General features: G+C 43.9%; 1 protein-coding gene across 9 annotated transcripts in view; it reads right to left on the bottom strand.

Moving 5' to 3' along the window:
* Window positions 1–24,285, bottom strand: part of LOC137380065 (protein FAM107B-like) — a 193,008-nt gene that overhangs the window by 56,682 nt on the left and 112,041 nt on the right. Inside the window, exon 1 of one of the 9 annotated variants that reach the window (XM_068051633.1) lies at window positions 23,634–23,838. The exons of 7 other annotated variants lie outside the window; for them this stretch is intronic. In XM_068051633.1, coding sequence (XP_067907734.1) covers window positions 23,634–23,691 — 58 coding nt within the window. In that variant the 5' untranslated portion in view covers window positions 23,692–23,838. Of the gene's footprint in view, window positions 1–9,677; window positions 9,744–23,633; window positions 23,839–24,285 lie in introns of those variants that run through there. One more of the 9 variants, XM_068051634.1, reaches the window with a different exon arrangement.

Genomic DNA, 24,285 nt, shown 5'->3' with positions numbered 1-24,285 from the left:
CCCCCCATTACCTTGGACTGGATCATAATCAATTTATTCATGCCATTCCTCCCCTTTGTTCCTAATCCCGTGACCATCCAAATGCCGACTCTCACCCTTGATCCTCCTAAAACCCACCTTGAAGTTATTGCCGAGTCCCGTTCCCCTCCCTATGTTGCTGTAGAATACCCAACATTGCCTCGACCTTCTCCCTACAAAATCCAATTGCCCGTGACTGTCACTCTGCCAGCCAGTACCCTGATTTTGCCTCACAGGACGCTGACGTGGACAGCATGCATCCATCCTTTTAAGGATCTCATTACCATCGGTTTACTGTTACAGTCAAATCAATCACCCCCACCCCTGGCCTCAGCCAGCTTCAGCATCAATAACAACGACTTCACAACCTGGATGCTGCACTCCTCCCTTCTGTTCCTCCACCCACCTGATATCCCCACCCAGTCCTGCCCGACTACCCTCCCCTGCTCCTCCATGTACCTGATAACCTCACCCTGTGTCCTTCCCCCCATGCCTTCCCCTGAGAATAATCGCCCTTGTTTGTGCCGAGCCTGGATGCAAACACCCATTCCAATATTGGCCTTCCTTGTGCCGATGAGTTCAATACATGAAACCACTGACCTTAGGCACAACTGCACAAAGTCAGCTGGTGAACGCCACCTTTAAATGAACGTGAACTGGGTGACACAGGAATACCGTTCACCGCTAATTTAATCTGGCAAGTAGGACTTAATTTAAAATAATTGTAGGCTAATGAGTATTCATGGTATGGAAAGACATGCAAAGCTGCAACACGCCACCATGCAGGGTGAACCCCGGATGGCCACAAACATGCTGCTGACTTAATTGCAAAACAAAAACCTGCCATCGGAAAACCAAAATATCAACTCATGCCTAATTAAGTTACCCTGCTCGCCACCAAAGCTGCTCCTGAAGGGCCCATAAAATTCCCCTCCTTGTTGTATGTACTGGATGCCATAGCCTTGTACTTGCCGGCACATGCATTCTCCTGTTTTATGAAAGATGGACTTAAATTGCATAGTATGAGATGAAGCTTAATGTAAGCCAACAAACTGGTTTATTTTACATGAAATATATTAATGACCACAATCCAGTTTTCCAGTGAGACATCGATATCTTACTGTTTCTTGTGCCATATAAAAACAATAAAACATCCAACCTTTTTTAAAAATAGAATACACAAATAAATTAGCTGTCTCTAGAAATAGTCAGCCCTAACTTTTTACGAGCCATGAACGATCACTCCCCTGCCTGAAGTCTCTTTCTTTCTGATAGACATGAGAGTGAGATCTTGCTGTGTATCTCACTTTCCGAAGGGGTTTAGAAAAGAGAGAGAGAGCGAGAGCGCACACATGTGGGTGTGCAGGTGCTTGGATTCTGCCCTCAACTTTGTGTGACTAAGATTACTCTGTCAAGTTCCCAAAGGTAAAACCCTGAATGAAGCAGCACTCCCATCGTGTGGAAACTTGACACTTGTATAGTCAGTTAAGATCAGCTCCTTTGTTGGAGGTAATGAATGAAAACGACTCTATCAGGGTTTAATAGCTATTCATAGAATCATAGAATAGTTACAGCACAGAAGGAGGCCACTCAGCTCGTCAAGCCCATGCCTGCTCTCTGCAAGAGCAATTTAGCTAGTTCCCCACTCCAAACCCCTGAAAATGTTTTCCCTTCAGGTGCTTATTCAATTCCCATCAGAAAGCCATGATTGAATCTGCTTCTGTTCCGGCAATGCATTCCACATCATAACCACTCCCTGCGTAAAAAAGTTTTTCCTCATGTTGCCTTTGGTTCTTTGGCCAATCAACTTAAATCTGTGTCCTCTAATTCTTGACCCTGCCACCAATGGGAAAAGTTTCTCTCTATCTACTCCATCTAGATCCTCATGATTTTGAATACCTCTATCAAATCTCCTCTCAACCTTCTTCTCCAAGAGAACTGCCCCAACTTCTCCAATCTATCCACATAACTGAAGTCCCTCATCCTTGGAACTATTCCTGTAAATCTTTTCTGTCCCCGCTCTAAAACCTTCACTCCAGTATAGGATACAATTCTCCAGTTGAGGTTGAATCAGAGTTTTATAAATGTTCATCATAACTTACTTGCTTTTGTACTTTGTGCCTCTGTTTATAAAGCCCAGGATTCCATATACCATCTTAATTGCTTTCTCAACCTGCCCTGCCACCTTCAACGATTTGTGTACATATACCCCTAGGACTCTGTTCTTGCACCCCCTTCAGAATTGTACCCTTTATTTTATATTGCCCTTTCTGGTTCTTCCTACCAAAATGTATCACTTCACATTTGCTTGCATTAAATTTCATCTGCCTTGTGCCTGCCTATTCCACCAGCCTGTCTATTTCCTCTTGAAGTCTATCACTATCCTCTTCACAGTTGACAATACTTCCAAGTTTTGTGCTATCTGCAAATTTTGAAATTGTGCTCAGCTCACCCGAGTCCAAGTCATTAATATATATCAAGAAAAGCAGTGGTCCTAGTACCGACCCTTAGGGAGCTCCACTATCTACCTTTCTCAGTCCAAATCGCAACTGTTCCCCACCACACTCTGTTTCCTGTTACTCAGCCTATTTCATATCCATGCTGCCACTGTCCTTTTTATTCCATGGACTTCAACTTTGCTGACAAATCTACTATTGGAACATAATTAACAAATTCCTGTTATCTCAACATTCAAATGACATGTAAAAGTAAACAGACCGATGTTTGTAATCTGGGCGGTCTGGTATTTTACACCAAGAACAATCTTATTTAATGTCCTAAATGGCCTGTCTCTCTTAGGAACCTACCCAGGGAGAGGTGACAACATGTTGCATAACAGACATTTGACAAAATTATTGACTCAGCCACAGACATGGGTGCAAGTAATCTGTATAATAAAGTGTATAGCCAAACTAATGCTAACAAAACACATTTAAAACTGATTTAAAACACATTTCTCCCTATTTAGTGAGATACATGGCATTGTTTTTGCTTGCAGAAATAGTCAATGTCTGTCTCCACACTTGATGTAGCAACGCAGAGAATCTGGATGGATTTCCATCTGTTGGGAGTGATCTTGATCTCTTTCTCTGTCTCCATCCCTCTCCCCTCTCCTCTCTGTGTCCATCTCTCTCTCCCCTCTCCTTTTCTCCTCTCTGTGTCTATCCCTCTACCCTCTGTGTCCCCTTCTCTCTCCTCCACTCTCCCGTGTCCCTCCGCTCTCTCCCTCTGCCCCCTCTCCTCCTCCCTGATCACTCCCTGCACCCCTCCCTCTCCCTCTCCCCTCCCCTCTTTCCCCCATCTCTCTCCCCCTCACTCTCCCTCTCCCCTTTCTCTCTCCCTCCCTTCCCCCCTCTCCATCTCTCTCCCCCTCTCTTCCACTCTTCCCCCGGTGTCGCTCGTTGCTGGCCCCACTCTCTGAGAGAAACCAAAGCATTTGGAGAGCTGAGAAAGTGGACTGTCTGCCTAAAAAAAAACCAGCTTGCTCTGGCTCAAAGAAGTCTTGCCTTTCTAGTTCTATCATTTGTTCCTGTGCGCTATCCTATCTGTTCAGATATGGGCAGGGAGCACTTAATTGATGGCTGCAGTCTTCCCAGCGAGTCCCACCTCCCCCGTGCTCCGATTCGATGGAGGCCCACGCGCAGGCAAACCATTCGTGCTTTTGACTGGCGGCCCAGATACAAAACCTTGGTGGGCTGTAGGAACAAGCCCGATGCCCTGATCCTTTGTAATTCCTTTTGCTCTTGATACAGACACATGTCTTGCTACAAGTCTTTAAACTTGTGTTTTACGCAGACACTGGTGTCCATGTACGGACACGTTGCTGACCCCTGGAGTTACCTTTCCTAACTTGAATCTGACCTTGAATCAATAATACATCACATAAATTGAAGGAAATCTCTATCAGACCTAAAATGTTACAATCAATATGGGCAGCAATGAAGCATGCATGAGAAACAAAATGACCATTTCGGACTAGAGGACAGCCCACTAACAAATTCTGGTTCCGGGTTGTGTGAAAGTGAATTGCTAAGCATATTGTTGCTGCTTTAGAAACTGAATGCTGCAGCATCTATTAGACGCTGCACTCCATATTTTTAATCTGATATAATTATGTTTGTAATACTCAAATCTGAGACGCACTTAGCCTGCACTATCATAACCAATTGTGTGAAGATGTCACAATGAAGTTTTTTTTTAAATTTGAGAGGTCTCATTACATTTGTACTGTGTGTAATGTAACAGTCCATTTCTAGCCTGTAATATTTACACATCATTTTGACAGAGAAAGGTGATGGTATTGGTGAGCAGAAACACAATGAAGTCCTTGACTACCTTTGAATGAAGCATGCTGGTCTACATTGTTATGGAGACATAATCCTGTCAAAGAGCTGGGAGATTAGATTAGATTAGAGATACAGCACTGAAACAGGCCCTTCGGCCCACCGAGTCTGTGCCGAACATCAACCACCCATTTATACTAATCCTACACTAATCCCATATTCCTACCAAACATCCCCACCTGTCCCTATATTTCCCTACCACCTACCTATACTAGTGACAATTTATAATGGTCAATTTACCTATCAACCTGCAAGTCTTTTGGCTTGTGGGAGGAAACCGGAGCACCCGGAGAAAACCCACGCAGACACAGGGAGAACTTGCAAACTCCACACAGGCAGTGCCCAGAATCGAACCCGGGTCCCTGGAGCTGTGAGGCTGCAGTGCTAACCACTGTGCCACTGTGCCGCCCTAAATTGTGCACCAGCTAGTACATGCCAAATTCACGCAGTATTCTCTTATTCTCCAGAGCAATTAATTACTCAGTTTTGTCACACAAAGAACTAGAGTCTTCTACTTCATTACATACAAAGGCAATGGTGAATTGGCAAAGTGCACTAAAGCACCCATAGATGTACCTCAGATGATGGGACAGAAAGCAGCAGAGTGCAACCAGAGCACCCAGCGTCACCATTTGCACTTTGAACTAAGTGTCAATCCCTGTACTAGCATCTTCAAATTTGTGAATGTGGAGGGGCAGGAAGAAGAATTATTTTGCAACACAGTTGTTAAAAGAGGGGTAGAAGGGGTGGGTGCAGATGACAGTCATCAGTGCGGAGCAGAAAGCCATCATCACACTACCTGAGCCTCCTTGAGCGTCTCAGGCTGGAGTGCTTATTCTCCCTGCATCCTAAAAAAGGTTGGTTGAATACAGCATGCAGAAGTCCCTTGACATTATGCCTCAGGTCAGAGAAATGATGTATACGTGCCAATCAAGAAAACTAACAAAAACTCACCTACGAAAACAGAAACATCTCCAAAAAAGCCGACAGCTCAAAACAGTCTGAAAATAGACCTATGACATGCGAAGACAAGGAGTTAGAGTGAAAATGCAGCAGGGCACAGGCTTATCCTAACCCAAGCTGCTGTAATAATTTCATCATTTTTATGGCACTACACATAAGAAAGTTAGTAGCAGTGATGATTGAGAATTTTCCAATGCTAGAGAAAAACGTGCATTCTTTTGTCCTCCAGTAGGTGAGTATGGCTGCTGAAGAAAGGCCATCTAGCTGCAGTTTGCATGTACATGAATAGGGAGAATTGAGTCATGAAGATGCCAATGAGGTCTGTGCAAGAATCAGGCTCTATTCACTAACTTCTAAGGCTTTTTCTGAAAGCAGGGACACCCCATTTACTAAATCAAAGAAATCTGTTAATATTGTGGAGGGGCATCAGGAGTATTTACAAAAACAGATTTCCTGAAGTTTATGCACTGCTACCTTTTATACCATGAGGAAAACATACATGCTATTGTTTTGGTCACACAAAGATTAATCATTTATATAGTGTTTCTTAAAATACATGATCTGAAACACACGTTGCCATCTTACCAGCTGTTTGGGCAGACAAAGAAATGCAGCCAGTAATGGACCAAAATGTTTCTAACACCAGCAGGTTCCAAATAATGCCAAGGAATAATCCAAACTCTCTCCTAAATTCAATTACTGTTCTTGTCTGTTGAAGAGTAAAATAGTTCTCATCAGACTGAATAGCCGAAGTATTCCACTTAGCAAACTTGGGTCCCATCTTCAGTATCGGTGCACCCGTAACTCTGGATAATCTTTGGTCCTCTGGGTCATTTACAGGATTTAGGCAGTCTCCAGGCTTGCAATGGGAGTTAGATTGGTAGCAGGCATCTGTGGCCCCTCACCGTGTAACATTACCAGCAGCCTAAGTATGGCTGTTGCAACTCCACAAGATTAAAAATAAAAGTCTCCTACGTCTTCGTAATCAACCACTTAGTGATCAATTGTATAGGTTTTTGGTGGGATTTAAATATTAAAAGGACCCTAGGCGATCATAGCGACACCAGTCCTGGTATCTAGTGTTACTGTGAAATAAAACAGATGAGGTATATCTGTCATTTGCATATTATTACAATAATCCTGCCAGAATATGGGCAGAAATATATGTCCACTGTCACCTCTTGTGTGAAATTCTGGAAGTGCCGGGGTAATGGGGAGCTGGTGGAGCAAGGTGAATTGTATTTACCACCAGATCCACCTGCGAGCCAGCATAACCAGAACAGGAAAATCTAAACAAATAAATCCAAAGATCAATCATGATACAAAGAGAAAGATTAACATTGATTTGCTAACTATACTGAGGATGGCTCGAGACATGTCTGGATTGTTACATCAAATCATTCAGAAAGGATACAAAATGATTTGATCAGTTCCTGAGAATAAAACAAGCCAAACTTGTGCCAGTGTAATGTATTTCATAATTAAACTAAGAAGTTCAGCTTCAGCATCTAATTTCTTACTTTTCTAGACCCAGCACTTTCATCTGGGGTGGGGGGGGGCGGGGGGAAGTGGTGGTGGGCTGTTGTTTTTCTGGAGACAACACTTCGTCTGCAGAACACTCAAGGAATCAATACTGCTCTGGGCAGCCAAGTAATGAAGACAATCTATTCACAGCTTAGTACTTACTAGTTTAAATTGAGAATAAACAGTTTTAGGTTAAGCCATGGGTAGGGGAGGGGGGTGGATTTTAGTACCAGCAGATTTCCAGCAAATGCACGTTTCAGCTAGTTTGTTGCTTGACTGTGGCAGCATGAAGCCATGGCCATTTTAACCACTAGGCTTCATTCATTAAAATGCCATCAGTCCACTGCCTGCCCAAAAGAGTGCGAAGTGGATACCAGCCTCTGGAAAATCAGGCAGCTGTTGGCCACCGGCCGGCACAGTCAACTGTGTGGAAGGGGAGAGAGAGCTTGGGGAAGGGTAGGCTTAAACTTTCCAAGTGGGACCAGAACGAGCACTTCTACTCCTCTTTGCCCCACAAAGGAGAGTTAAAATAAAATCTTCTCCAGAGGGTCTCTTCTGCTTTCCGATCATCTGCACGTAGACCTTCAGCTGGCGGGAATGACATGGGCCGGAATTTTATGTTGAGGCAGTGGTCTCACCCACCGGCTAAAATGTCGGGTGCACGCCTACCTACGCCGGGTCTGGAAGCCACACTGCAATTTTGCGTGGCCCAGGCCCTTAATTGGCCTCGGTCGAGACTTCCGCCCCCTGAGGCAGGATCTCCCGCCTCCAAGAGCTGCCGGCCTCTCAGAGAGCCAACAGCTCCTCAGGCCCAGCAGCACCATTGGGAGCGGTGGCCACTACTAGGACTGCACCTACCCTGAAGAGGACGATGGACACTGCCGTTCAGGAAGGTAAGTGGGGAACAGGTCTTGCTGGGGACAATTGGCTGGGCCCGGCAAGGGGGTTGGTGGTTGGACTGTAGGGCAGGGGGGTAGTTTTAGTGGGGGATGGCCCGTATTGCTGGGGGGGGGGGGGGGCGCCCACCATGGGGCACAGGGTGCAATCAGGAGGGCCCCCCCCCAAGCTGCATGAAGGCCGCCAGGTATTACTGAACAGCCTCCTCAGGTGCTGCAATGACCTTCCACCCCTTGGTAAGATACTAGCGGTGGCAGGAGGAGGCCCTTAAGTGGCAATTAATTGGTCACTTAAGTGCCTCAATTGGCTTGGGTTTGGTGGGCCGTTTGCCACTTCTCCTGCTGCTGGTAAAATAGCAGTGAAGGCGGGTAGGTGACGGGAACGGCGCCCCCCCCACCCCCCATTCAATTTTATGCCCCGCCCACCTCCCAGCCTGCTCCAGGGGGAGGTGTAAATATCATTCCATGGTGCTTCTCCAATCAGGTCAAATCACTGTCAGGATCTAATGATATCATCAGAACCTGGTTTGCATGTGTGAATTGGGACCCCATCAGCTTTGGATAGATGGTTAAAATTTAATATGACAGGATCCAGGCAGTTTTCTGGCAAGTAAATAATCTGGAGTATTTTAACTGTCCACACAGCCAAATTATATAAGCAGGTATGTTCAAACTCCACCTACCTCCCCCATGTGTCTGTTAGCCTTTGCCGATCCTCAGTTACATTAACTAAATTTCACTTGTAAAACTCTGTCACTGCTTTGTGACTGGAAAACCACAAAAAGCATCAGAAAGAAGCTTGATGGCTTTTGAAAGTTTTTCCTAACCCCTTTCCTCCATGCAAACATCCCATCCAAAGGAGAACAATGAAGAATGGCTGTGAATAAATGGGGTACCTGCATCTGAAATTCTTCCACTCCAATAAATTTCAGTTGGTGAGTGATCACCACCAGCACATCATGTAGGTTGTGCCCATTTTCTACCATCATGGTAGAAAGGATGGTGCCTAGATGCGCACTAGTCCAATAGCCCCCAACTCTTATACCCAGCTCAGCAAGTCAGAGGCTGAGTGCTTGCAGACAAGAGCTATCCTCTTTACAACTGGAAAGCAGATACAAGTTGAGCCATAGGACCAATAGAACCTTCACTGAGCAAGGGACTGCTTAAACAATGCTTTTGCTGCCTAGACAGGTTTGGGGGTTTTCTGCAGTACAGCCCACAGAGTTATTCCTGGATTGTGGTTTTCTGCTGTATTCTGTAGTAATTTGCAATGGGGCAGTACGGATCTACAGTCTAGGAGCTTGGGCTGGAGAGGGCTTTAAGTGGCTTTGAAAATAGCTTATGTGACATAACTGAATTTCATACTGAACAAAAACAGCATAAAATGATTTGTTTGCAACGTTCTTTTAATAAACAGAATCTGAAATAGATACCAATCACAACACAATCAATAGAAACTGTTCACTTTGTTCTCAAAATTATGTATATCTTCCCCAATTTGAACCTGATTTTCGACTTGCTGGCAATTCTCTGGTAATGTACACAGCTACAGAGAGAGAGGCAGTTCTGTACATGTAGCCAAGGTCCTGCCTTCCATTTGTTTATAATATGCAATACTTTACTTATGTAAATAAATATGTGATCCTGTGAAGCAAACCTGAGAACTCAGTCAAGATGGAAAAAAAGCAGCTTCAGAGTTGTTACTGCACTCACTTACCTTCAAACTCCAAATTAATATTTTACATTTTAATCATTGACGTTCCCTTTGTATCTGTCCTTTGTCAGAATCACAAGCACAGCCTCACAGATCAAACTTGCTGTCTATCTCCTGAATGCCAACAGTTTAAAGTACAACTCCGTATTGAATTTTACAAGCAGTATGACAGTGTTTACTTACTTATGTTATTAGTTCTCACTTAGAACACAGACCCACCTGCCTTCCCTAGATGATGTTTCAACATTCTCATTACCCGTGCTTTAGGGGTGGTCATGCCAAGAGTGCTTCTATCTGCATGAGGATAATTGTGTGTTTCCGAACAATACAAATCATTTGCACTGCAATGGTGAACTCAATCATTAACCACAAAGTTTCACTTGAAAGATCACAAAATAAAGCACAAATTAAACAAAAATTGTCTTCTCAGAGCTTTTTATGTCAGTAGTGATGCTCCATCACATAATTGCTGTATTTACTCGATCTCACCATTACACTTCTTTCTTAAAGTTCTACCTAATATTATCAGATTACTAATAGCCCACTTTGAGGTCTGTTAACCTACAGAGAGCATGGCTGATTGCAAATTCATTAAATTGAACTGAATTTGACAGACGAGCATATTATACTGGACCTTTATAAATAATCAACTGCAACATATTTCAGTTACAGTAGAACTCCAGTTTCATCAGCAGAATTCTGCCATATGAATAAAATCTATTTCATATCTGACAGATTGATTCCAGAACTGCTGTCTTCAAAAGCACATTCTGGAAGAAATTAATTCTTACGATGGTATTCACAGATGGGCTCAAATCAGGGTACAGGTGGGATGTGTTATGGAAGGGCTTTGTGACGGTGATGATCTGGGTCAGAAGCTCAGCTTGTGGTCAAACAGGTTGGCAGAATTGTGAAAGGTTTGTCCTGAATTTTACGACTGTTATCAGGGCCGTGAGGTGGGATGAAAAGCGGGTCCCAAACATGTACTTGCCGGCAGCGGGACCGCCTCGACAGTTTTACCACAGGTGACCTCCTAATTGACCCCCTGCAGATCCTCCCGGCATAGTATACCGAGGGGCTGGAACCCATGTAAAACCCCTCGCGATGTATCCACCAACATGTTTTTGCCATGTATTTCAAATGTACATTGCATATAAAATGGAATGGCAAGATTTGTGAAGCACCTCATGTTCTGTATCGAAGGAATCTGATCTCAATTGCACTCTGCGAAATGTCAAATTTGAACTATTTTGTAATGTATTTTTTATAAATTTTTATCAGTAAAGTATATTTCTGGGAAAAAATAATTGGCTGCCTGCAGGCCCGCTGTCCAATTAAGAGTGGTGGGCAGGCTCCTGATGCTGCTGGCCCAGATCGCTGGCAACTCTGAAAACTCAGCAATGCCACTGGAAGAGGTGGTCTAGAAATACTGTTAACAATCTTTATACAACACTTAACCAAATAATATCACATAATGGGATTTCTGACTTTGGCTTTGACGAGATATCAGGTTACTTTATATCAACATTATGTGATGAAGGTAAAGTCAGCTCATGGATTAAGTCCACATGACACACCGTGCTTCTAGAAACCTGAATTAAATCCATACAAAGTGGCTGGAGATACACATCTGTTGGCAACAATAAAACTTGTTAGCACATTCCAAAGGTGAAAGTGGACGGAAAATAGAAAATCATCTGCTCACAAAGCACAACATGGGGGTCTTAGATGAACAGGCTGCAGGAAAATGCTAAATTGTCCATTTTGGCAGGAAGAATAAAAAAAAATCATATTATCTAAATGGTGAAAGATTGCAGAGCTCTGAGACGCAGAGGGATCTGGGTGTCCTAGTGCATTAATAGCTAAAGGTTAGTATGCAGGTTCAGCACGTAAATTCGGAAAGCTAATAGAATGTTATTGTTTATTGCGAAAGTAGGGAGGTTATGTTTCAGCTATACAGGGCATTGGTGAGACCACATCTGGACTACTGTGTACAGTATTGGTCTCTTTATTTAAAGAAAGATGTAAATGCGTTGGAAGCAATTCAGAGAAGCTTTACTAGACTAATACCTGAAATGGGTGGGTTGCCTTATGGGGAAAAGTTGGACAGGCTAGGCTTGTATCTGCTGGAGTTTAGGAGAGTAAGAGGTGCCTTGACTGAAACATACAAGATTCTGAAAGGTCTTGACAGGGTTGTTGTGGAAAGGATGTTTCCCCTTGTGACAGAATCTGAAACTAGGGGTCACTATTTAAAAATAAGGGGTCGCATATTTAAGACAGAGATGAGGAGAAGTTTTTTCTCTCAGCGGGTTGTGAGTCTTTGGAACTCTCTTCCTCAAAAGGCAGTGGAAGCAGAATCTTTAAATATTTTTAAGGCAGAAGCCGATAGATTCTTGATAAGCAAGGGGGTGAAAGGTTATCGGGGGTAGGTGGAAATGTGGAGTCCAGGTTACAATCAGATCAGCCATGATCTTATTGAATGGCAGAGCAGGCTTGAGGGGCCGAGTGGCCTACTCCTGCCCCTAATGCGTATGTTCGTATGGGAAGTTTCTGATTTAAGGTAGCCAATCTGATTGGCTAATCCCTGGACATGGCTATCAGGGGCAAGTCACAGATCCAGTCTTTGGTCTCCTGACCAGCTAAAAAAAAGACAATCTGTAGAAATCTGGAGTGAAAGACAGACACAGCTCTATGTTACAAACACCCAGCTTACAAATTCCTCAAGCCAAGAAATCTTAACCCAGCTGTCAGATTTGTACCTAAGCTACAATAATATTATTTCATAATTATAATGCAGGCTGCCCACTATAATAAAACAATAATAATAGTCAGTCAGAGTACACTTATTTATAACAAATAAAGTCAGAATGGTAATCCAATAATAATAAGTACAGACAACACAGCAATAATATCAATTAATATGGCTAGAGGTGCAACCCTCCCATGGTGCATTCCCTCCTTATCAGAGACCCAGGCTCCAACGTCCTGATGCCCTCAGAATGAGATATGGCCCCAGTCACATTTGTACAATTTCAAGATGACAATATCTCAACCCTCACACTCCCAGAGATAAGCAAGACCCATTCTGTGCCTATCAGAGCTTTAGAGTCTTTTACCGGTTCACCATCATAAGCAACTGTCAAAGGGCAGAATATAAAACATTACCAAAAAAAGTGTCTACATAGGTTGTATAAAGAGAGAGAGAAAACTGTATAAAATAAGCATGCATAAAAGATGAAACAGAAACAAGGAGAGACTTACATAATGAGAAACTGAGTGAGAAAAACAGTTGGATATGAACCAGATTTTTTTAAAATTCATTCATGGGATGTGAGCGCCACAGGCTATGCCAGCATTTATTACCCATCCCTAATTGTCCTTGAGAAGGTGGGGATGAGCTGCCATATTGAACCTCTGCAGTCCATGTGAGGTAGGTACACCCACAGTGCTGTTAGGAAGGGAGTTCCAGGATTTTGACCCAGCGACAGTGAAGGAACAGCGATATAGTTCCAAGTCAGGGTGGTGTGTGACTTGGATGGGAACTTGGCGATGTTCACATGCATCTGTTGCTCTTGTCCTTCGAGGTGATAGAGGTCGCGGTTTGGAAGGTACTGTTTAAGGAGCCTTGGTGCGTTGCTGCAGTGCATCTTGTAGATGGTGCACACTGCTACCACTGTGTGTCGGTGGTGGAGGGGGTGAATGTTTGTGCATGGCATGCCAATCAAGTGGGCTGCTTTGTTTTGGATGGTGTCAAGCTTCTTGAATGTTGTTGGAGCTGCACCCATCCAGGCAAGTGGAGAGTATTCCATCACAGTCCTGACTTGTGCCTTGTAGATGGTGGACAGGCTTTGGGGAGTCAGGAGATGAGTTGCTCGCCGTAGGATTCCTAGCCTCTGACCTGCTCTTGTAGCCATGGTATTTATATGGCTACTTCAGTTCAGTTTCTGGTCAGTGGTAACCCCCCAGGATGTTTATAGTGGGGGATTCAGCGATGGTAATGCCATTGAATGTCAAGGGGAGATGGTTAGATTCTCTCTTGTTGGAGATGGTCATTGCCTGGCACTTGTGTGGGGCAAATGTTACTTGCCACTTATCAGCCCAAACCTGGATATTGTCCAGGTTTTGCTGCATTTCTACAGTGACTGCTTCAGTATCTGAGGAGTCACGAATGGTGAACATTGTGCAATCATCAATGAACATCCCCACTTCTGACCTTATGATTGAAGGAAGGTCATTGATGAAGCAGCTAAAGATGGTTGGGCCGAGGACACTACCCTGAGGAACTCCTGCAGTGATGTCCTGGAGCTCAGATGTTTGACCTCCAACAACCACAGCCATCTTCCTTTGCGCTAGGTATGACTCCAACCGGCAGAGAGTTTTCCACCTGATTCCCATTGACTCCAGTTTTGCTAGGGCTCCTTGATGCCATACTTGGTCAAATGCTGCCTTGATGTCAAGGGCAGTCACTCTCACCTCACCTCTTGAGTTCAGCTCTTTTGTCCATGTTTGAACCAAGGCTGTAATGAGGTCAGGAGCTGAGTGGCTCTAGCGGAACCCAAACTGAGCATCACTGAGCAGGTTATTGCCAAGCAAGTGCTGCTTGATAGCATTGTTGATGACACCTTCCATCACTTTACTGATGATTGAGAGTAGACTGATGGGGCGGTAATTGGCCGGGTTGGACTTGTGCTGCTTTTTGTGTACAGGTCATACTTGGGCAATTTTCCACATTGCAGAGTAGATGCCAGTGTTGTAGCTATACTGGAACAGCTTGGCTAGGGGCACGGCAAGTTCTGGAGCACAGGTCTTCAGTACTATTGCCGGAATATTGTCACGACCCATAGCTTTTGCAGTATCCAGTGCCTTCAGTCATTTCTTGATATCACGCGGAGTGAATCGAATTGGCTGAAGTCTGGCATCTGTAATGCTGGGGACTTCAGGAGGGGGCCGAGATGGATCATCAACCCAGCACTTCTGGCTGAAGATTGTTGCAAATGCTTCAGCCTTATCTTTCGCACTGATGTGCTGGGCTCCCCCATCATTGAGGATGGGGATATTTGTGGAGCCACCTCCTCCAGTTAGTTGTTTAATTGTCTACCACCAGTCACGACTGAATGTGGCAGGACTGCAGAGCTTAGATCTGATCCGTTGGTTATGGGGTCGCTTAGCTCTGTCTATTGCATGCTGCGTATGCAGTTTGGCATGCAAGTAGTCCTGGGTAGTAGCCTCACCAGGTTGACACCTCATTTTGCCTGGTGTTGCTCCTGGCATGCCCTCCTGCACTCTTCATTGAACCAGGGTTGGTCTCCTGGCTTGATGGTAATGGTAGAATGGGGGATATGCCAGGCCATGTGGTTGAGTACAATTCTGCTGCTGCTGATGGCCCACAGCACCTCATGGATGCCCAGTTTTGCATTGCTAGATCTGTTCGAAATCTGTTCCATTTAGCACGGTGATAGTGCCACACAACACGATGGACGGTATCCTCAATGTGAAGGCGGGACTTCATCTCCACAAGGACTGTGTGGTGGTCACTCCTACCAATACAGTCATGGACAGAAGCATCTGCAGCACCACCTGCCGCAGACCCAGTCTAGCAGCTATGTCCTTCAGTACTTGGCCAGCTCGGTCAGTAGTGGTGCTATCAAGCCACTCTTGGTGATGGACATTGAAGTCCCCCACCCAGAGTACACTTTGTGCCCTTGCCACCCTCAGTGCTTCCTCCAAGTGGTGTTCAACATGGAGGAGTACTGATTCATCAGCTGAGGGAGGGCGGTAGGTGGTAATCAGTAGGAGGTTACCTTGCCCATGTTTGACCTGATGCCATGAGACGTCATGGGGTCCGGAGTCGATGTTGAGGACTCCCAGGGCAACTCACTCCCTACTGTATACCACTGTCCCGCCACCTCTGGTGGGTCTGTCCTGCTGGTGGGACAGGACATACCCAGGGATAGTGATTGCAATGTCTGGGACATTGTCTGTCAGGTATGATTCCGTGAGTATGACTATGTCAGGCTGTTGCTTGACTAGGCTGTGGGACAGCTCTCCCAACTTTGGCACAAGCCCCCAGATGTTAGTAAGGAGGACTTTGCAGGGTCGACAGGGCTGGGTTTGCCGTTGTCGTTTCCGGTGCCTCGGCCGATGCCAGGTGGTCCGTCCGGTTTAATTCCTTTTTATTGACTTTGAAGCAGTTAGGTACAACTGAGTGGCTTGCTGAGCCATTTCAGAGGGCATGTAAGAGTTAACCACATTGCTGTGGGCCTGGAGTCACATGTAGGCCAGACCAGGTAAGGACAGCAGATTTTCTTCCTTCAAGGATATTAGTGAACCAGATGGGTTTTTACAACAATCGACAATGGTTTCATGGCCATCATTAGACTAGCTTTTAATTCTAGATTTATTAATTAAATTCAAATTCCACCTTCTGCTGTGGTGGGATTTGAACCCATGTCCCCAGAGCAATACCCTGGGTCTCTGGGTTACTAGTCCAGTGACAACACCACTATGCCACCGCCTCCCCTGAGTGATAGAAAGGGTGTAAGTGATAGAGAGGGAAAAGTGTGGGTTGATCTTATGCAGGTGGCGGGGGTCCTGACGCCAGGTCAGAAAGGCACGGGGAGCCCCAGCTCAGCTGTTCTGAGGGCTCCCCGGCCGCATTTTACGGTGCTGAGGCACTTAACTGCCCAGCACTGCGGTCCCCACCCCTTTAAGGATAGGGATTGTGCCTCCAAGAGCAGCTGGCCAATCAGAGGGTCGGTGGCTCAGCAGTCCCAGCAGGGCCACAAGGAGCAGTGGCCACTGCTAGTACTGCATAATGCCCAGTTCCAGGAGCAGTCATGGCGCCCAGCACTGCAGGTTAGTAGGGGTATGCTTGCCGGGGCTAGTCAGGGGAAGGGATGCAGAGGCAATCTTTGCCGCCGGGGGCCCTCCACGGGCCACAGATTGCCCAAGCAGGAGGGCAACTCCCACCCCGCAGGGAGGTAACCTGGTACTACTGGGCAGCCTCCCCATGTGGCACGGATCCCACCAATTGCTGGTAAAATACCAGCGACGGCAGGAAGAGGCCCTTAAGGGCCTCAATTGGCCTCTAGGTGGGTAGGCCATCCTTGGCTTCCCTGCTCCTACAAAATTGAATGGCATGGGGAAGGCAACGGGCACTCCACCCCCCACCTTCCCTCCCTATTTTATGGGTCCTCACGCTACCCTGCCAACTCTAGAGAACTGATAAAATTCAGCCCTGTGTGTCAGTAAGAATGAATAGGAGAGACAGTCACCCAAGAATATTCGGAATAGGTTTTTGCCTCATTGTTTGTAAATATTTTCCAATCCTGAAACAGGTTAACCTGGCACCTTTCAGAAATATAATTTGATGTGAAGTTTTGCACTTTCACACATTAATTAATGTTAGTGATACTGAAACCCTTTAACAATGTTCTGTTTATTTGATGAAGGATGGGTGATACAATCTGCTGCTGGAAAGCATCAAGTCCACTAAAGAAGAATGCTTCATCAGGGAAATATTCGGGCAATGACTTAGATTCAAAGCGAGACTGATTGCAAGTCCCATTTGATAAATAGACCTATTTTTATTTAGGAATGTGATTACATTTTAAACCTATATAAGAGAGTCTCATACTAAATGTTTGTACAGTTTTCAGGATCTGCAGTCTTTGAAGTCAGGTGGTGCCAATGAGAGCCCATGAACATAATCAATGTCTCTTTCAATCAAAAGTAATACACTATAAAATGAATTGCTAATATTAATAGGGACTACCTGAATTAACCATGCAGTTGTCAAAAATAAACAGCCCTACAAATGAGTGAGACTCGGCGACATGACTGTCAGGTTGTCTTGTTAGAGGATGATATTGTTGACAGTATTACATTGCTTTGTCGTAACGGATTAGCTGAAACCACAGTATTCTGGGTACCTGCCACATCTGTGAGCAACAGGCGTTAGCATCATCAATTAACTGAATATATTTTTGCTAGTGCAGTTGTTTGGACTTAGTGTTTTCATATTTACACCGGATTATTAAACATTATAGACAGAAGTCTGTTTTATTAAAAAAGTAATCGCTTTGGTTCTGTCCCTGCACCCTCAAGAGACCTGGAAATCATCAGGAAGCAGGATATTACTATTAATTTTTAAAGCATAGACCCTTTTATAGAAGGTTTTAGGAAGGATCTGGGGATTGTATGAATTGAACACCTTTATTCTTGAAAATGTATACATTTTTAAAACCTTTTTCCTGTTGTATCAAAAACATTCTTGGTATCAGATTCTGTTTTGCTTTCTCTCATCTTTTCTGTGTCTGTAATTTCTTTAAAGTGGTAGTTTGAACATGTGTTTACATCTTCCCTTAGTAGCCAACCTAATTTTTCAAGGTGATGTATAGCCAAATATGAGTTTGTGCCAAGATCCCCACAGTGCCTCTTAAGGACATTTATGATCAGATGAATCCCTTTTGACCAAGTTGTAGTCTTGCGTTCACTCAGAAGAAGCTTTGCCCCTCTTGCCAGGGTTGTATTGTTTTCTACCTCCTGTTAAGTCTAAGTTAAATCCAACTCTCATTTTAAAAGCTCAAATGCACACACCTGCTGGAAGTGTATGAGGGTATGCTTCTGACCGGCAGCATGTCAGAATCCATGAGGAAAGGCATCATCACCCTCATCTACAAGCGGAAGGGGAGAGGGAGGAAATCAGAAGTTGGGGGCCCATTTCACTGCTTACTGTGCACTACAAAATTCTGTCCAAGGTTATTGCCAATTGGGTCAAGTCTGCTCTGGAGTTGGTGATTCACCCCGATCAGACCTGTACTATACCTGGCAGGAAGATCTCTGGTAGCCTTGCGCTACTCAGGGATACAACTGCCTACGTACGGGTCAGAGGGGTGGACACCTGCCTCATCAGCTTGGAAATGAGAAGGCCTTTGACAGGATATCGCACACATACATGATGGACGTATTCTCCAAAATGGGGTTTGGGGAGGGAATCCGCAACTGGATACAACTGCGCTACACAAACATCAGTAGAGCAGTCTCAATCAATGGGTGGAAATTGGAAAGTTTTCCAATCAAATCTGGAGTCAAACAGACCTTTTGCTGAGTCCATCAGGAAGGATGCAGGCATAAGAAGGGTGATAATCCCAGGCAACAGAGGCACTCAGGTCAAAGCCTCCCTGTACATGGACGACATCACCGTCTTCTGCTCAGATCCGCTGTCAGTTCACAGACTGATGAGCATTTGCGACCAGTTCAAACTGGCCTCGGGAGCCAAAGTAAATCGCGGCAAGAGCAAGGCCATCTTCTTTGGGAACTGGGCCAAACAATCCTTTGTCCACTTCACCGTTAGGTCAGACTACCTGAAGGTGCTGGGGATATGGCTCAGAGGGGTCGGGGCGTGCACCATAAACTGGAAGAAACGGTGAAACAGAAACTGGTCATGTGGCAGCGATGCTCCCTTTCCACTGCGGGTAAGAACCTGATCATAAGGTGCAAGGCGCTCTTGGTGTTGCTGTACATGGCACAGGTCTGGCCCGTACCCCACTCCTGCGCCATGGCAGTCACTCAAGCCATCTTCCGCTTTGTTTGGTGATCGAAAATGGACCATGTCCATAGGGATACAATGTTCAAACCTCGAGATAAAGAAGGATAAAATGTACCCAATGTCACCCTCATCCTGATGGCCAACTTTGTCTGTAGCTGCCTCAAGATGTGTGTGGCCTCCTGGTACGCAAACACTAAGTGTCACTATGTGCTGAGGTTCTATCTGTCCCTGGTGTAGCGTAGTATGGGTCTGGTCACGTTGCTGCGGAAAACTCCATTCAGTTGGATCGTGCTGTATCACCTGTCCCTCGTGGAAAAGTTTGTACAGAAAAACAGCTTTGACCACAAGTCCATCAGGCAGTGGTCAGCACGTAACGTCCTCAAGGTCCTGCGGGAAAAGGAGATGGTGGATCCTGTCGGATGGTTCCCCGAGCAGACTAACAAACTCATTTGGCAAAATGCCTCATCATCAGAACTTTCAAACAAGCACCAAGACGTAGCTCAGCTGGTGGTGAGAAGGGCCCTCCCGTCAGATCCTTACTGGACGCCGAGAATCTCACTGCCTCAGCACACTCCCCTCGAGATGGCTGTGGTGGGGAAGAGACCATCGTCCACCTCCTTCTGGAATGTGCCTTTGCAAAGCAGGTCTGGAAACAGAGGCAGTGGTTTTTGTCAAGGTTCATTCCAAGCAGCTCTGCAATGCAGGACTCAGTGCTTTGTGGGATGTTCCCAGGGATGCACACCGAGATAAATATCAACTGCTGCTGGAGGACCATCAACTCAGTGAAGGATGCACTTTGATCGGCCTGAAACTTGCTGGTCTTTCACTGCAAAGAGTTGTCCGTGATGGAGTGTTGCAGACTGCCACAATCCAAGGCCCAGGACTACGTGTCGAGGGACGCACTAAAGCTTGGGGCAGCTGCCGCAAAGGCTCAATGGGGAAAGGGCACTACATAAGGTCCTTCCACTATAGTGAACTGAGGAGCTGGAAGCCGTGTTAAACCCCTCGGGCTGTGTGCACCAGAGAATGTTTTTGGTATGTAATGCAAATGTACATTGTATATAAAATGGAATAGCGAGAGTCGTGAGGCACCTTATGTTCTGCATCGAAAGAAACTGATCTTTATTGCACATCCTGAAATGTCCAATTTGAATTATTTTGTAATTTTTGTTTTTACAAATTTTATGAATAAAGTATATTTTTGGGAAAAAAACAAGGTTGTCCGATGGTACCTTGCAAGCTCTGATGTAGTAAGTGGACTGGAGGAGGGATATCCTTTTATCCACAGGATGCAGAAAGTTCTCTAGGCAACATCTCCACTGCTCCCAGGACATGGCTGCAATGCTAAACGTTCAATGACCTCACCAGGGTTGTCAAAGTAACAATACAACTCTCTTTCTCTCTGCTCACACCTCCACCACAGCAGACTCACTAAACACAAGACTATCTTCCCCTGCTTTCTTTCACTCTCCCACTATCACTGCACCACACTTCATTTTACCTCTTTCTCCCCAGACTCTCACACACACCATTATTCCAACCCTCCACTCAGTTGTGTTTTGAACAAGCCAAAGAAGGATTACATTTCTAATAAAATTCCAATACTTCTGTGAAAACATGGAGGAAGAATTTATGGCACGAAAATGCAGCAGTGTCTAAGGCAATTTTAAGGGTGTGGAAGGACACTTTCTTCATCCAGCAGTGCTCTAAACTGTGAATTCAGGCTGACATCGTGCAGGCTGAGGATAGTTTTTCTGAAGGTTTAGTTCTCTGATCGGGGATCAGTTGAACAAGTTTAATATCTGCAATGTCCAACAGTAAACTGAAGATTTGGCAGTAATGTGTATGCCACTATTCCATGGCAGCATCAAGCTTATTCACTTATTTCCAGATACATTAACTTTTTGATTAAATTATCTTATTTTAACTGCTCAGAACAATTTTTCTTCATTTTGATAAATTATCCAAGTTCTGTGGGCACTAAGATTTTGGCCTGATATTCTATGCTCAGGGATATGCGCAGTTGGAGACAAAGCAATTACGTGGACTAAACAATCATGGAGTCTTGGGCGTAAATTATGTACATAAGAACAAAAAGTCCAAATCTCCTCAGGTATTTACAATTGTCTCTATCCTACCACCCAAATACATTTCCATCCATAGTAATGGCCCCGCCCCAAATTGCAGAGCCTCAGATACCAGTTACCTGCAATTGCACTTGTTCGGAGGCTCTCTCAGATTTGTGACCAGATTTTCAGTTGCTGCAGGGAACAAAGTCATTTTTCTGGTGTTTTATTCCAATGTTTTGAGCATTTAAAAAAATTATCTTCACTGAGTCTTGTTCCTATTTTCTGTTTCTTTGAGTAGCAACAGTACAAGTTACATTAAAAACTGAATAGCTTCCCTGATTGAAGGTTCCGAAACATGTTCCAAAAATTTATTCATTTTGCCCCACCCCCGATTTACCGCTCAATCTTATTTGCATATGACTAAACACAGAATGTGCCATGAATCAGCGCAATCGGGCAACATTTAAAAAGTTATACTTTTTAAAAGCAGTTTTGCTTTAAGAAATATTCCTTGATATATTTAAGAATGGTAACTTGGTAAAATTTGATTAATACAGCTGAAAATAGGTTTATCACAAAAATGTAAGCATTTTAAAATCACATTACCAATTCACTACCTGTGAGTAACCCAATTTTAAATTACTGAAAGTGACTTCAAAAATATATTTTCTAGTTAGATTGGTGTACTGAAGTCAGTTACTTAATAAATTAAAAAAAAAATAATTCACAACCTTTCAAAACATACCTATTAGTATCCTTGCAACAAAAAGATCCTCAAAGCCGTGCAAATGAGTGTAATTAGTGGAAAATGCCAATGATGATTTATTCATCTTGGCAGCGGGGCCTGCTTCTAGCATGATGTTTTTAAAAATAGTGCAAAAGATCACAGAAAACTGAGCTGTGCTGAGCTCAATTTGCGCTTAAAATTCCTTGATCCTTTGCACCAGTTTACCAGATATTGGGAGAATTGGACTGAGAAAACCAGCGCAATCGAGCAAAAACTCAAGACCAGAATATATGGTTTGGCACGTTCCACAATTTATGCTCATTTTTGCGTTCAGGCTTGTGCTAATGAGATGTGGAAGAAATCTAAGTGTGCTTTAGCATTGGCAGATAGGCTTGGGAATAGGCATAATTTTGGGTGCAACTTCCAGATTGTGTCCCTGTTGGAAATTCCAGGCCACAACCTCTAACTTTTTAAAACCAATATCAGTCATGTGGTTGAGTTAACATAGCACATATATGACAGCTGAAAGGCATTTTAGTCCAGGAAAACACAAAAAAAAATCACTAATTACCATAGTAACTAGCAGGCTTTTGCCATAGATTCCCATCTTTGCCAAGGATCCCCTGAGCAAAGATGTAATTATTTAAGAAAATCTGATGGCTTTCTGTCATCCCAGAGTACTTCCAATTTGTCAAACTGTAGAACAAATTGGAGATGGTGGATAACTAAACTGATGTTAGGTCCACAAAAAGTGAAAATGCTAAATATTGACTCTTTCTAAGTTTAATTTGCCTTTGCATTCAATGATCCTCCCCGTCAAATTATACTTGAAGTTTGGCTCCAAAAAACTGTAGGGGATAATTCAGGTCACCATGTGAAACTTTCCACTTCAATGAAATTAAAAGCAGATTACACCTCATGAATATGTATTGCTTAATTCAGTATTATTCAATTGCTGTGTTAACACAAAAACTAAACTTTGTAAAATTGAGCCTTTTCTCTAAGTGTCACATGGGAACTGAGTTTGCGATGTGCTCACATTTGCACTAAAATTAAAATAATTTCAATAAGTGTATACATTAATAATTCTATGATATTTTATTCAGAAAATAAAATCTGGTTGTCATAAACAAAGACACGTTTTAATTCCTTATTGGTGCAATTTGCCCTAAAAATGCTTATGTCCTCATTTATGAAACAAGGGGTTGCCATGGTCACTGAATAGCAGCTTACTTTATGTACACAACCTCTCCCTACAAGTACAGCAGAAGCTGCCCCTTGCACAGGCACAAATCAATGTTAAGACTTGTTTCCCTTGTCATTCAGCCTCAGAGCAAACAAACACTAACTGCAAGGTGTTGCCTTGACATACAGCCCTGCCAGCAGGAACTTCTGTTCTTAGTGTCCACTGGGAAATAGGAATGAGTGCAGTCGCTTTCATCTCAAACCATCAAGGCAACAAAAAGACAAGTTTCCCTTTTCATGTCTAGAAATAGACATTCAAAAATCTGTGGATTTACAATCTTACAAATATCCAAACCACTCTTTCTTTCTATATATAAAGTACTGCAAAGTAATTTGGATCATAAAATGGCATTCTGTAGTACAGGTTAATCCAGTTACTTTAACAAATATTTGTGTTCTATTCATGATCCTTAAAGTTCAAACAATTCCTTAAAACTCAGTCAAAGAATACAATTTTATTTAAATACTTATTTTCAAAGACTGGGTTAGGAAGAAAAGTAAAATTCAGTGAACCATGCTTATTATTTATGACAGATTTAAACTATTACATCCCCACCTACATGCGCATGTATGCATCCACTTACCTGATTTAACCAACACTCCCTGGGGCAATCCAGCTGAAATCCTTGTCTGGTTCCACATATTCTGTGACTTTGAGCAGTGTTTTCTTGCTGGATAATCTGCTCTGTTCCTGTCCTCAAACCAATTAATCTGAGAAGCTACATGCTTTGTGGTTTTCTGCTCGCATGGACTCACTCAGACGTCTTTCCAATGCTTAAGTCTTTTCAAGTGTTCAGGCAGAACTGGAATAATCAGTCACGTGACTCAAGTTACTGCATAGCTCCGGCCTCCCCTGTTGTCAGCTCCAGGCAGCCCAACTGAGACGGCTTCTTTTGGATTTCGTAATACTGATAGCAATGGGAGTGAAAACTTGCACCATTTCTTTTCAGAAAGAATATATTTTGCAAAAGGAAGCACTATGATAGTTGAAGAAGCAGTTTTACTTTCCTGAAGGCTAATTTGTTAACCCACTGTGCCACCCTGACCCTTTCACTAACTAACATATTTTTCCTTCAGGTGTTCTGTTACTCATGGAAGCAATGTGAAACAAATGAGAAAATATTTAAAACAGGACTTGAAAAAGGGATGTTTGGAGCTTTCTGTGATGTTATGGGATGTATTACTCAACGTTTAACCTTCCATCATTTTGACCTCCTGATTAGGTCTGTATTGGAG

The sequence above is a fragment of the Heterodontus francisci genome, chromosome 19, assembly GCF_036365525.1.
Source record: "Heterodontus francisci isolate sHetFra1 chromosome 19, sHetFra1.hap1, whole genome shotgun sequence".
Lineage (NCBI taxonomy): Eukaryota > Metazoa > Chordata > Chondrichthyes > Heterodontiformes > Heterodontidae > Heterodontus > Heterodontus francisci.
The sequence above is the reverse complement of the archived record's forward strand: the minus strand, read 5'-3'. Positions and strand labels throughout refer to the sequence as shown.